The 14,389-nt window shown below is 39.0% G+C and overlaps 1 protein-coding gene across 1 annotated transcript in view; it reads left to right on the top strand.

The window, feature by feature from the left end:
* The first annotated feature begins 697 nt into the window (after nucleotides 1-697).
* Nucleotides 698-14,389, top strand: part of TYR (tyrosinase) — a 90,522-nt gene continuing 76,830 nt past the window's right edge. Inside the window, exons 1-2 of the mRNA XM_060104217.1 lie at nucleotides 698-1,516; nucleotides 13,051-13,267. Coding sequence (XP_059960200.1) covers nucleotides 698-1,516; nucleotides 13,051-13,267 — 1,036 coding nt within the window. The remainder of the gene's footprint in view (nucleotides 1,517-13,050; nucleotides 13,268-14,389) is intronic.

The following is a 14,389-nucleotide window of genomic DNA, read 5'->3' as shown; positions in this document are numbered from 1 at the left end:
TAAAGCAGACCACCCAGCTATCAAAGTGACCTCTCATTAATAATAGTCAGAAAATCAGCGATTAGACAGCAAGCAAGCAGCTAGCATCAAGATACTTAGGAAGTGTATCAGAAAAAAATTTTTCTTCTGGTACTTTGTATAAAATAAATAACCTTCAGATATAAGAAATAATCTCTAGGCTCTGAAAAGTGTCTCTTTCTACAAAGACGAATTCTACCAATGCTGCGGTCTATTTATGGTCTTTGAGAAACAAACCATCTTGTACCCAAAATCTCTAACACTGCCTGACTTTTCTTAATAAAAGAAGCTCTATTCCTGACATGGCTTCTCATTTGCAAATTTAAATCATCACTGATTTTATAGTCAATTAACTGGGTTTATTTAGATCAGGTGGTATTATTATTATTATTATTCTAAACATAAGAATTAAACTATTAATGGTTAATAGTGTTTCTCACTTTAACGTAGGCCTATCCCACTGGTGGGATATATGCCAACTCCAAGGAAAAGTTAGTCTTGTGGTTTTCAGAAGATGAAAGCTTAAGATAAAGACTGAGAGTGTTTGATGCTGGAGGTGGGAGTGGTATTATATAGGTCTTAGCCAAAACATGTGATAGTCACTGAAGGGGTAGCTGGAAAGAGAAGTGTGTGGCTCAGTTAACCAGCTCAGGCAGACCTTGTGAGAACTAGAGGAAGAATGCTCCTGGCTGCTTTGTACTGCCTGCTGTGGACTTTCCAGACCTCTGCTGGCCATTTCCCTCGAGCTTGTGCCTCCTCTAAGAACCTGATGGAGAAGGAATGCTGCCCACCATGGGAGGGTGACGGGAGTCCCTGTGGACAGCTTTCAGGCAGGGGTTCCTGTCGGGACGTCATTCTGTCCAAGGCACCACCTGGACCTCAGTTCCCCTTCGCAGGGGTGGACGACCGGGAGTCTTGGCCCTCCGTCTTTTATAATCGGACCTGCCAGTGCTTTGGCAACTTCATGGGATTCAATTGTGGAAATTGTAAGTTTGGCTTTTCGGGACCCACCTGCACAGAGAGGCGACTTTTGGTGAGAAGAAACATCTTTGATTTGAGTGTCCCAGAGAAGAACAAATTTCTTGCCTACCTCACTTTAGCGAAACATACTACCAGCCCAGACTATGTCATCCCCACAGGCACCTATGGCCAAATGAATAATGGATCAACACCTCTGTTTAATGACATCAACGTTTATGACCTCTTTGTCTGGATGCATTATTATGTGTCAAGGGACGCACTACTTGGGGGCTCTGAAATCTGGAGAGACATTGATTTTGCTCATGAAGCACCAGGTTTTCTGCCTTGGCATAGACTCTTCTTGCTGCTGTGGGAAAAAGAAATCCAGAAGCTGACAGGGGATGAGAACTTCACTATTCCATACTGGGATTGGCGAGATGCAGAAAATTGTGACATTTGCACAGATGAGTACATGGGAGGGCGCAACCCTGCAAACCCTAATCTACTCAGCCCAGCATCCTTCTTCTCCTCTTGGCAGGTAAGATGTGCTGGACATACAATATCAGAGCATAAAAGAACGGTAGCAATCACTTCTTCTGGAAGGTCTTCATAAACACCTTTCCCATCTCTCTATCTCCTGCCAAGCCTAGAAAATTTTCCCTGTCAAGAGCTCTCAACATACCTTGTATTTTCCCTTTATAGCATACTTCACAATTGTAGCTCCAAAGAGATTTGTGTGGTTATTTGTCTAATATCCTCTACTTGGTTCCTAAAATCTAATGAATAAAAAGTACTTGGTTCATCACTGTATCTCCTAGCACCTGGGATGGTGCCTGGCAAATGGTAAGAGCTCATGAAGTATCTGTTGAACCAATGGATGAATGAATACTTAGATGATTAGGTAAATAAGTGATTTAGGTCAATGTTTCTGAAATTTTCTTCACAATAAAATTTATACATTGCACAAATTAAAATTACAAATTCCTGTCTTTATCCCAGGAATCCCATTGATAAGAATCTTCAAAGGAGGGTCCTGGGAAGACCTCATTTACTAAATGTCTACGGTGATTATCACCATCAGCAAAATTTGGAGAATATTACTTAGATTAAATTTTCTTTTAAAAAAATATATGAAGACCCTGAGGCTCAAACAGGTAAATAATGAAAATAGCTAATATTCATTGATCAACTAGCATGTATGAGAGCCCCTGTTGTGTTTATGTGCCTTAATTCATTTAATATCCTTACTAATCATTCCCCATCTCAAAGATTTTAAAAAATCAACCTGAGGTATAAAGATATTAGGTAACTTGTACAAGATCGCAGAACTAGTAAGTAGCAGAGACAAGATTTGTTCTCAGATAGCCTGGCTGCATGACAACCCTATAATATTGGGTTGGTCAAAAAGTTCATTCGGGTTTTTCTGTAACATCTTATGGAACAACCTGAACAAACTTTTTTGCCAACCCAATATTTCCAAGGACATGTCTGCTATGATGTCTAATGGATCTGGCCATCCTACCTCACTTTTTTCAATAAGATGCAGAAGAAATTATAATTTTTTCCAAAATAAGTGCAAACTTTTGAGGTGCAAGATAAGGGATTGTTATTTTGAAGTTTAATTTCTGTTTCTCCTATTCTGATTTTTTTCACTCTGGATTAGGTGCAAAAGTTAGTCAAAGAAATATGCTTTTAATTATTTATCATTTTAAAACCATAGGTGGAAGGAATGTTTTTCTGCCTGTATTCCAAACATTTCTAATACAGCACTTTTGACTAGCAGTGCTTTATGGAACTAAACCCCAATATTTAAATGAGATGGGAAGAATCTTGCATTCTTACCCGGTGCTCTGCAATTTTGAAATGTGGATGGCTTCCCATCCGCCCCCCTGCACTAAGTTCACACACCTTCCAAATGGAGCCTATTGAAGCTCATTGAAAATGATCACTGTAATGTCTTGTGTCACTAATGTCAGCTATTTACCAAGGGAAAGGAGTGTATTTGTGCAGGAAAGGCTGCAAAAATTGTGCTTCAAAAAAAAAAATCTATTTCAATAAGGATTCAGACCTCCTACCTTAATCTATAAAGTGCAAAACTCTCATCTAACTCTCACATCCTCCGTTACTGCTTAAAATACGGTTAAGCTTGGATGTGGGATTTTCAGTCAGTTATAGTGCTTTCCTTAACTGCTTTTCTTGACCCAGAAAAACTGGAGGATTATCTAAATTACCAAAAAGTTACAACATCCACACTAAAGCTTAATAGGCAAATACTAATTGATATTAATTACATTAGATGTAGGCTTCTTGGAAGTACCTAAATTATGTTTCTAATTTTTTCTATTCATTTGTTGATTATTGAGTGGAAATTTTTTCTGTTTTTTTCTCCTTTACAATTGTGTCCAGTTTTACTTCTAAATAAAACTTTTTGGGTCTAGTAGGTAAACACTAAGTTGAAATTGTTACAACATTGGATTCGATATTGTTCTATGATTAAACTACTGTGTAGTAACTGGTGTTAAAAATAAGATTAGGAAATACAGAGGACAAAGACCATTGAAGAAAAATGAGCAAATGACGATTTAAATAAGGAAGGTGAAATGAGTGAATACTTACGTTCACCTACCGTGAGTGGTGTCATTGTGTGAGATGACAGTCAAACCCAATTCTAGTTGGCTGTTTCCATTCCTTTGCAGAGCATCTCTGGTTATAGTCCTTTAAAGATGAAGATCAGTTATTTATATTGACTTAATTCAGCAGTTCTCAGTGTCTTCTAAATCACTTCGGAGCTTAAAAAATTGCATGTGCTCCACCCATCTACCTTCTGCCAGAAAATCATAGTCAGGGTGTCCACTGTGAAGTCCAAGCATCTGTATTTTTAAAAACTTCTACTGTAATTCTAATGCACAGCCAGCACTAAGAATCACTGATTTAATTAATATGGAAATTGTTTTGGTATCTCTTCCACTTTACAAACTCAGGTTCTATAATAAACACACCACTAGTTTAAATGCTTTTGCCTGAATTGAACACTCAAATCAAGAACTAGACTGTTTTGTGTGAGATGATGAGACCAAATATCTTCCAGACTTGGTGAGTTCATTAATATCTTCTTAATTATTTAGACTCAGACCCTTTGGTACAAAGCCTCCTGTTTTTTCTTGGTTTCAGATATCTTTTACTTGACACACACAAAAATAGAGTTTTTAGATTTATTAACTCATAGGATTTATTAACTCTGAGCTAAGAGACCTTCAGTGGTGTGTAGTGTACTGCCTACATTTTGTAAAAGAAGATAGTGAGACCTCGAAAGCTAGGATGATTTGTCTAAGGTCACACAGCTGAGGACTAAAACCCAGTGCCTTTGACTCCAATGCTATTTCAAGTTAACCATGTTGTTTCCGATTTTTAAGGAGCCATTTAGGCTTGGAAGGGATAAAACAAGCCACTAATTTATGGATGTAAATTTTGACTTGTAGTCACTTTAACTCCCTTAAAATTCAGTTGCACAGACAACTGGGGCAGATATTCTGATGTAGTCCTTTTCATTCATGTTAGAGTGAAATTATTCCATTAGACGTTTATTTATCCACATCCCTTACTCAGGTAGAATTGACCTTCACCCTTTTGCACTATCATTATATTTTGTACAGATTTGTATCATAGTACCTATAATTCTTCAATACATGTAATTGTTTTCAAACCTATCTTTGTCTAACAGATTGCCATCTGCTCCAATGTAGAAACCATTTCTAATTTATCTTTATGTCCACAGAGTCAGGAAAATAATATATATATGGAATGGGCTTTGTCAATATATGTTGAATTGAACAAAATTGAAAATAATAGAAATGTTAGCTCCAGTGCTAACACACATAAAAAATTAAACTCTGCATAGACATAGCTAGATTTCTAGAACATTAAGCCATAATTTATAGCACTGGATCCCCAAGGCCAAGGACACAATTATACCAAAATAAGCAGTAACTTATTGTCTGGAATAAAACATTTTGTGTAGCTCTCTCTAGGCTTATGTGTGTGTGTGTGTGAGTGTGTGTGTGTGTGTGTATGCAAAAAATGAAAGCACACATAGAGAAGATCAGGCAAGTTACAACCCGAGTGTTACTTAAGTGAGATTAATAATATTTACTGATAAGGTTTTTAATTCAATAACATAATATATTAAAAATTATGAACTTAATGTTAGTTTTCATAGAAAGCCTATATTCAGAATTCACATGCTTTTTTGTGTATTTTTTCCTTATTTTTTGGTTTGTTTAATGCCAAGAGCTTTTAAACTAGAAGCATGTTTGTCGTCAATTAAAGCAGTCCATTATTTTTGGAGGTGGGGGGTGAACATTAAAGTACAAATACCTATGATCAACACAGTTAGATCTAATGTTATGCAAGCAGCAGATAAGCTAGCCGTAAGAAGGAAAGGGTAGCTGTCGTGATGGATCAAAATGAAGAGAAAAAACTTTTCCAAGATGATAGACATGAGTGAAGTGTGACCAGGGAATTCACTCATCAGGTGAAAAGCATATCACATGGAAGCAAATAGTAGGAAGAAAAAAATAGTTACATTTCAGCAGAGAGTCATGGGTTTAGGTAACCATGGCAACAGCTCAGTGAATTAACAGCTTCTCTTTTTTCTTTATGAAAAAGATTCTGTGGAATGTCATAGGGTTTACATTTTTATTTAGATAAACCTCTAATGTCATGATAGAATTTTTGCTCCTAAAGCTTTTAATAACTGGTTGTTTGTTGCTATTTCTTTATGTTTAAGAGAACGCTAAGTTCACTTTCTCCATTAATACACCTGTTTCTTCTTTCTGTATCTCCCTTTTTTCATTTGACTTGGGACAGCTTGATGTGTTTCCCCCAAATCATATGTTATAAGTCACCTGTGTTGAAACAGAAAAAGAACAAATTCCTCATCAGAAGACTTCTGCCATTTACCAGATTCTACCTCTGCTACTTACCAGACGTTATTGGACAAGTTATTTGGAATCTTTGACCTTTGTTTTTTTTTTTTTCTCAACAGAAAAAAATGGGGTGCTATTATCATATATGTGTGTTTTCTGTTGTTGATGAAAATACTAAATGGAATGGAAAGTAGAATAATGCAGTGGAAAGGGTATAGTCTTTTGAGTCATAAAAACATGACTTTTGTAACTTACTTAGCTACAAAATCCTGAACAAGTTATTTAATTATTCTGAGACCTTGTTTTCTTTAAAATTAGAATAACATATCTTAAAGCATTATAGTAAAGGGATTCAATGAAATCTGTTAATGTAAAATGACTAGTTTAGTATCTGACATATTCTTTGAGTTCCAATGTATGGAAATTATCATAATATATCATTATATGATATATTGATGATAGTTATTATAATAATGACTATTCATCCAGTGTTACAGAGTCAGGGTTAACAATTTGGTGGCCTGCCTAATGGTCTTGTATTCAATAATAATATAATAGCTGCCATTATTAAACACTCTGTACTTGGCACTATATACTAAATGCTTTACTTAGATAAATTATTTGATCCTTCATAAAAAGTTGTTATAGTCCCCATTTACAGATGAAAAACCTTGATATTCAGAGAGCTTAAGTAATTTACTCAATTTGGAAACCATGTCTGACTGCAATCTGCATGATGATAACGATAGTGATAACACTTTCTCCTACCCTGCCTCTCCTTCTGTATCAAGTATAAAAACAATAATTTGAGATTAAGTTTTTCAAATTATTTCAGGAAATGGAGTAGATTTCTTCCTTTTTCCTTATACATTGTCATCTGAACATTTAGCCACTTGGCTGTTGGCATTTCAGCAAAAATAGTTTCATTCAAACCTCTCTAATTTAACTGAGTCTGCTGTAGGAGTCTTTTAGGCAGTAGGATCTTTTGAAAATATCATGATATGGTTTATTATTCAAACAAGAATGAAAATGATTTCATCTGTATACCCGCTGTGATGTCTAGTTAATCGATATTTTAAAGGAATCCAATATATTACACTCAATGCAAAAGTTAAGTTAGCTTTATTGAACCATCCCTAAGCCATTTACAGGCAGTCATAAATCTATTGGATATAGATTTGGAATCAGGAGGACTGTGGATTAATGTTCTAGTCCTGGCTCTGAACATCATATGACCTTAGACAAGTCACCCAACAATTCAAGTTCTCAATTATGCATGGATAAAAGGATTGAGGAGGGCTTCCCTGGTGGCGCAGTGGTTGAGAGTCCACCTGCCGATGCAGGGGATGCGGGTTCGTGCCCTGGTCTGGGAAGACCCCACATGCCGCAGAGCGGCTGGGCCCATGAGCCGTGGCCGCTGAGCCTGCGCGTCCGGAGCCTGTGCTCCACATCGGGAGAGGCCACAATTGTGAGAGGCCCGCAAACCACAAAAAAAAAAAAAAAAGGATTGAGGAATGTCATGAAGTATGAAGAAAACTAGAAACTGACATCTGTTGAGCCAGAAACTGCATTTTACTATTTTATTAATATAATAATAATAAATATAATAAATTATACATTAATATGTAATATTTATTATTTCATATTACAGTTGAAGAAATTGAGACTCAGCAAGCCTAAATAACATACTCATTGCCCCATTGCTAGTAAGTAGCTGAGCCAGAGTTGAAGCCCATACCAACATGAATTTGGAAACTAGTTCTTTTCCAACACACAATCCTTCAATTCATAAATGATATCTTAGTGTCCAGAAGTTAAAAGCTTCTCTAAGTGTCTGTTGTATAACACAGTAGCAGCCATTCCCGGGGGAGCAAGCCTCATTCAGTTCCATCTGATGGTAATTTAAATTGCTTTTACATTCTTATAGATTGCCAACTCACTGGAGCTGGAGACTGATAGGATTGTTTTGATTATTCCTAACTGTGGTGCAAGCAGCTGACCAAGAAGACTTCACTTTTAAAATATTGTTCCATGTGCCTTGACTGTAGCCCATAAAATTATTAATCATAATACAGGGTTTTAGATCCTACTAGCCTTTTATACTCTTCCACACTCAGTTTCCTCATCATTAAAATAGGTCTATGTTCATCAGTGATATTGGCCTGTTGTTTTCTTTCTTTGTGACATCCTTGTCTGGTTTTGGTATCAGTGTGATGGTGGCCTCATAGAATGAGTTTGGGAGTGTTCCTCCCTCTGCTATATTTTGGAAGAGTTTGAGAAGGATAGGTGTTAGCTCTTCTCTAAATGTTTGATAGAATTCTCCTGTGAAGCCATCTAGTCCTGGGCTTTTTTTTGTTGGAAGATTTTTAATCACAGTTTTAATTTCAGTGCTTGTGATTGGTCTGTTCATATTTTCTATTCCTTCCTGATTCAGTCTTGGCAGGTTGTGCTTTTTTAAGAATGAGTCCATTTCTTCCAGATTGTCCCTTTTATTGGCATAGAGTTGCTTGTAGTAATCTCTCATGATCTTTTGTATTTTTGCAGTGTCAGTTGTTACTTCTCCTTTTTCATTTCTAACTCTATTGATTTGAGTCTTCTCCCTTTTTTTCTTTATGAGTCTGGTTAATGGTTTATCAATTTTGTTTATCTTCTCAAAGAACCAGCTTTTAGTTTTATTGATCTTTGCTATCGTTTCCTTCATTTCTTTTTCATTTATTTCTGATCTGATCTTTATGATTTCTTTCTTTCTGCTAACGTTGGGGTTCTTTTGTTCTTTCTCTCATTGTTTTAGGTGCAAGGTTAGGTTGTTTATTCGAGATGTTTCCTGTTTCTTAAGGTAGGATTGTATTGTTATAAACTTCTCTCTTAGACCTGCTTTTGCTGCATCCCATAGGTTTTGGGTCGTCGTGTCTCCATTGTCATTTGTTTCTAGGTATTTTTTTATTTCCTCTTTGATTTCTTCAGTGATCACTTCGTTATTAAGTAGTGCATTGTTTAGCTTCCATGTGTTTGTATTTTTTACAGATCTTTTCCTGTAATTGATATCTAGGCTCATAGCATTGTGGTCGGAAAAGATACTTGATATGATTTCAATTTTCTTAAATTTACCAAGGCTTGATTTGTGACCCAAGATATGATCTATCCTGGAGAATGTTCCATGAGCACTTGAGAAAAATGTGTATTCTATTCTTTTTGGATGGAATGTCCTATAAATATCAGTTAAGTCCATCTTGTTTAATGTATCATTTAAAGCTTGTGTTTCCTTATTTATTTTCATTTTGGATGATCTGTCCATTGGTGAAAGTGGGGTGTTAAAGTCCCTTACTATGAATGTGTTACTGTCGATTTCCCCTTTTATAGCTGTTAGTATTTCCCTTATGTATTGAGGTGCTCCTATGTTGGGTGCATAAATATTTACAATTGTTATATGTTCTCCTTGGATCGATCCCTTGATCATTATGTAGTGTCCTTCTTTGTCTCTTCTAGTAGTCTGTATTTTAAAGTCTATTTTGTCTGATATGAGAATTGCTACTCCAGCTTTCTTTTGGTTTCCATTTGCATGGAATATCTTTTTCCATCCCCTCACTTTCAGTCTGTATGTGTCTCTAGGTCTGAAGTGGGTCTCTTGTAGACAGCATATATATGGGTCTTGTTTTTGTATGCATTCAGCCAGTCTGTGTCTTTTGGTGGGAGCATTTAATCCATTTACATTTAAGGTAATTATCGATATGTATGTTCGTATTCCCAATTTCTTAATTGTTTTGGGTTTGTTATTGTAGGTCTTTTCCTTCTGTTGTGTTTCTTGCCTGGAGAAGTTCCTTTAGCATTTGTTGTAAAGCTGGTTTGGTGGTGCTGATCTCTCTCAGCTTTTGCTTGCCTGTAAAGGTTTTAATTTCTCCATCAAATCTGGATGAGATCCTTGCTGGGTAGAGTAATCTTAGTTGTAGATTTTTCTCCTTCATCACTTTAAATATGTCCTGCCAGTCCCTTCTGGCTTGCAGAGTTTCTGCTGAAAGATCAGCTGTTAACCTTATGGGGATTCCTTTGTGTGTTATTTGTTGTTTTTCCCTTGCTGCTTTTAATATGTTTTCCTTGTATTTAATTTTTGACAGTTTGATTAATATGTGTCTTGGCATGTTTCTCCTTGGATTTACCCTGTATGGGACTCTCTGTGCTTCCTAGACTTGATTAACTATTTCCTTTCCCATATTAGGGAAGTTTTCAACTATAATCTCTTCAAATATTTTCTCAGTCCCTTTCTTTTTCTCCTCTTCTTCTGGAACCCCTATGATTCGAATGTTGGTCAGTTTAATGTTGTCCCAGAGGTCTCTGAGACTGTCCTCAGTTCTTTTCATTCTTTTTTCTTTATTCTGCTCTGCAGCAGTTATTTCCACTATTTTATCTTCCAGGTCACTTATCCATTCTTCTGCCTCAGTTATTCTGCTATTGATCCCTTCTAGAGTATTTTTAATTTCATTTATTGTGTTGTTCATCATTGCTTGTTTCATCTTTAGTTCTTCTAGGTCCTTGTTAAATGTTTCTTGCATTTTCTCTATTCTGTTTCCAAGATTTTGGATCATCTTTACTATCATTATTCTGAATTTTTTTCAGGTAGACTACCTACTTCCTCTTCATTTGTTAGGTCTGGTGGATTTTTATCTTGCTCCTTCATCTGCTGTTTGTTTTTCTGTATTCTCATTTTGCTTATCTTACTGTGTTTGGGGTCTCCTTTTTGCAGGCTGCACGTTCATAGTTCACGTTGTTTTTAGTGTCTGTCCCCAGTGGCTAAAGATGGTTCAGTGGGTTGTGTAGGCTTCTTGGTGGAGAGGACTAGTGCCTGTTCTGGTGTGTGAGGCTGGATCTTGTCTTTCTGGTGGGCAGGTCCACGTCTGGTGGTGTGTTTTGTGGTGTCTGTGGACTTATTATGATTTTAGGCCACCTCTCTGCTAATGGGTGGGGTTGTGTTCCTGTCTTGCTAGTTATTTGGCATAGGGTGTCCAGCAGTGTAGCTTGCTGTTCGGTGAGTGAAGCTGGGTATTGGTGTTGAGATGGAGATCCCTGGGATATTTTTGCCATTTGATATTATGTGGAGCTGGGAGGTCTCTTGTGGACCAGTGTCCTGAAGTTGGCCCTCCCACCTCAGAGGCACAGCACTGACTCCTGGCTGTAGCACCAAGAGCCTTTCATCTACCCGGCTCAGAATAAAAGGGATAAAAAGTAGAAAGAAAGAAAGAAAGAAGATAAAAGAAAATAAAATAAAGTAAGATAAAATAAAATAAAGTTATTAAAAATAATTATTAAGAAAAAAATTTTTAAGTAAAAAACAAACAAACAACAAAAAACGAATGGATAGAACCCTAGGACAAATGGTGAAAGCAGAGCTATACAGACAAAATCTCCCACAGAAGCATACACATACAGACTCACAAAAAGAGGAAAAGGGGAAAAATCATAAATCTTGCTCTCAAAGCCCACCTCCTCAATTTGGGATGATTCGTTGTCTATTCATGTATTCCACAGATGCAGGGTACATCAAGTTGATTGTGGAGATTTAATCCGCTGCTCCCGAGGCTGCTGGGAGGGATTTCCCTTTCTCTTCTTTGTTTGCACAGCTCCCGGGGCTCAGCTTTGAATTTGGCCCCGCCTCTGCGTGTAGGTCGCCGGTGGGCATCTGTTCCTCACTCAGACAGGACCGGGTTTAAGGAGCCGCTGATTCGGGGGCTCTGGCTCACTCAGCCCCGGGGGAGGGAGGGGCACAATGCGGGGCAAGCCTGTGGCGGCAGAGGCTGGTGTGATGTTGCACCAGCCGGAGGCGAGACGTGAGTTCTCCCTGGTAAGTTGTCCCTGGATCCGGGACCCTGGCAATGGCGGGCTACACAGGCTCCCCAGAAGGGAGGTGTGGAGAGTGACCTGTGCTCACACACAGGCTTCTTGGTGGCGGCAGCAGCAGCCTTAGCATCTCATGCCCGTCTCTGGGGTTCACGCTTTTTTAGCCGCGGCTCTCGCCCGTCTGTGGAGCTCCTTTAAGCAGCGCTCTTAATCCCCTCTCCTCGTGCACCAGGAAACAAAGAGGGAAGAAAAAGTCTCTTGCCTCTTCGGCAGGTCCAGACATTTCTCCGGACTCCCTCCCGGCTTCTAGCCCCCCTCAGGCTGTGTTCACGCTGCCAGTCCTCCCTGCGTTCTGACCGAAGCCAGAGCCTCAGCTCCCAGCCCCGCCTGCCCTGGCAGGCGAGCAGACAAGCCTCTCGAGCTGGTGAGTGCTGGTCGGCACTGATCTTCTGTGCGGGAATCTCTCTGCTTTGCCCTCCGCACCCCTGTTGCTGTGCTCTCTTCCGTGGCTCCGAAGCTTCCCCCCTCCACCCCCCGCAGTCTCTGCCCATGAAGGGGCTTCTAGTGTGTGGAAACCTTTCCTCCTTCCCAGCTCCCTCCCACTGGTGCAGGTCCCGTCCTTATTATTATTATTTTTTTCTTTGCGGTACACGGGCCTCTCTCCGCTGTGGCCTCCCGTGCCGCGGAGCGCAGGCTCCGGATGCGCAGGCTCAGCGGCCATGGCTCACGGGCCCAGCTGCTCCGCGGCACGTGGGATCCTCCCGGACTGGGGCGGGGGGGGCACAAACCCGCATGCCCTGCATCGGAAGGCGGACTCCCAACCACTGCGTCACCAGGGAAGCCCCCCGTCTCTGTTCTTTTTCTCTCTTTATTCTTTTTTCTTTTGCCCTACCCAGGTACGTGGGGAATTTCTTGCCTTTTGGGAGGTCTGAAGTCTTCTGCCAACGTTCAGTAGGTGTTCTGTAGGAGTTGTTCCATGTGTAAATGTATTTCTGATGTATCTGTGGGGAGGAAGGTGATCTCCACGTCTTACTCTTCCGCCATCTTCCCTGCCGTCCGACACAGGGGAGACCTATGGTATTTAATTTATTTTCTCAAGTGGTAGATTCAAGACTAGAACTCTGTTCTGAATTTTAACATTCATGGGTTATTCTGCCACCCTCAGAAAGCTGTTTCCTTCAACAATTTACTTTAAAACATTAATCTCCTGATAATTAGAAATCCAAATATGATAATCAGGTACCTCAACCACCCTACCTTTCCCCTTTGACTTAGAGGTGGATACAACACCCCTTTAACATAAAGGCGTTTTGTGCAGGTCGTCTGCAGCCAATTGGAAGAGTACAACAGCCGTCACGCTTTATGCAACGGGACGTCCGAAGGACCAATACTGCGCAATCCTGGAAACCACGACAAAGCCAGGACCCCAAGGCTCCCCTCCTCTGCTGATGTGGAATTTTGCCTGAGTTTGACCCAGTATGAATCGGGTTCCATGGATAAAGCTGCCAACTTCAGCTTTAGAAATACACTGGAAGGTAATCCCCTTTTCTCCACTCATTTAAATTTTTTTTTTCTGAATTCATATTTATAATCTCTTATTCAAAATCCTGGGTCCAGAAGTGTTTGAGAATTCAGAATTTTCTGAGTTGAGTAAGGGCATGTGGCATGTGTACATATATGGCCAATAACCCTAGGAGAGTATGAGGGGCACACATAATCTGAAACTGAATAACTCTTCAGCAGAATGTATGAAGGTACGCACCAGGTCAAATTGAGACAAGAGGCAGCCTAATGGAGAATAAACTCAGGTTTTACGCTAAAAAACTATTGGTGCCAAACAAAATAATACATTTTTTGACCTTTTTGTATTTTGGAATTATAGATATAGGACTGTGGACCTATAATATTTTTCTAACTTTTAGTATTTTTATCTAGTTTAAAATATTCTGTAGCTTGCACCTTGCCCTCTGCATCTCTTCCATCTGGCTGTTCCTGAGTTATATCCTTTTACAGTAAACAGGTGAGCTAGTAAAAAAAAAAACATAAATAAAAGAAAAAATAAAATATTCTGAATGCTAGCCTGTTTGAGACAAGTCTGTTCTTTTAACTATAATAAGGGTAAAATCCCCATGTAAGGTTAAGGCCCCATCCCGTTATCCCTCAAGATTTCTGTGTTTCATCAGAGATTCCTTATCATAGTCTCTTCTAAGGCCTACCTACTTCTCCTGAAAAGCTCTCAACTTTGCTTGCATCTTCCCTTCAGCATCTGTTCATGCTTCTCTGCTCAGTGCTGACCGAGTCATGAAACCCATCTCTGCCATCTCAATTTTCATTATGGAAACAAACCTACAAACAAACAAAAAATAGGAATATTCACTCAAGTTACAGATTTAATCTGAGTTCTGGGGGGACATAGGGGACCAATTCTGGCAAGGCAGATAACTCAAAATTTAACACTAGACATTCCACCTCCTAAAAACTCTTTGGCACCTGACCATGGAGACAAAAATTTCTCTTTCCCTATTTCTTCCTCCTTAATGTTTTTTGTTTGTTTCTTGTCATTGTGATTGTTGCTTTGTCCTCTAATTTCTGTTGCTCAGCTGTGCAGGATAGTGTCTCTGTCTCTTTCATTTCCTTATATTTTTCTAATCCAGAAG

This window comes from Mesoplodon densirostris, chromosome 7, assembly GCF_025265405.1.
Source record: "Mesoplodon densirostris isolate mMesDen1 chromosome 7, mMesDen1 primary haplotype, whole genome shotgun sequence".
Taxonomy (NCBI): domain Eukaryota; kingdom Metazoa; phylum Chordata; class Mammalia; order Artiodactyla; family Ziphiidae; genus Mesoplodon; species Mesoplodon densirostris.
The sequence above is the reverse complement of the archived record's forward strand: the minus strand, read 5'-3'. Positions and strand labels throughout refer to the sequence as shown.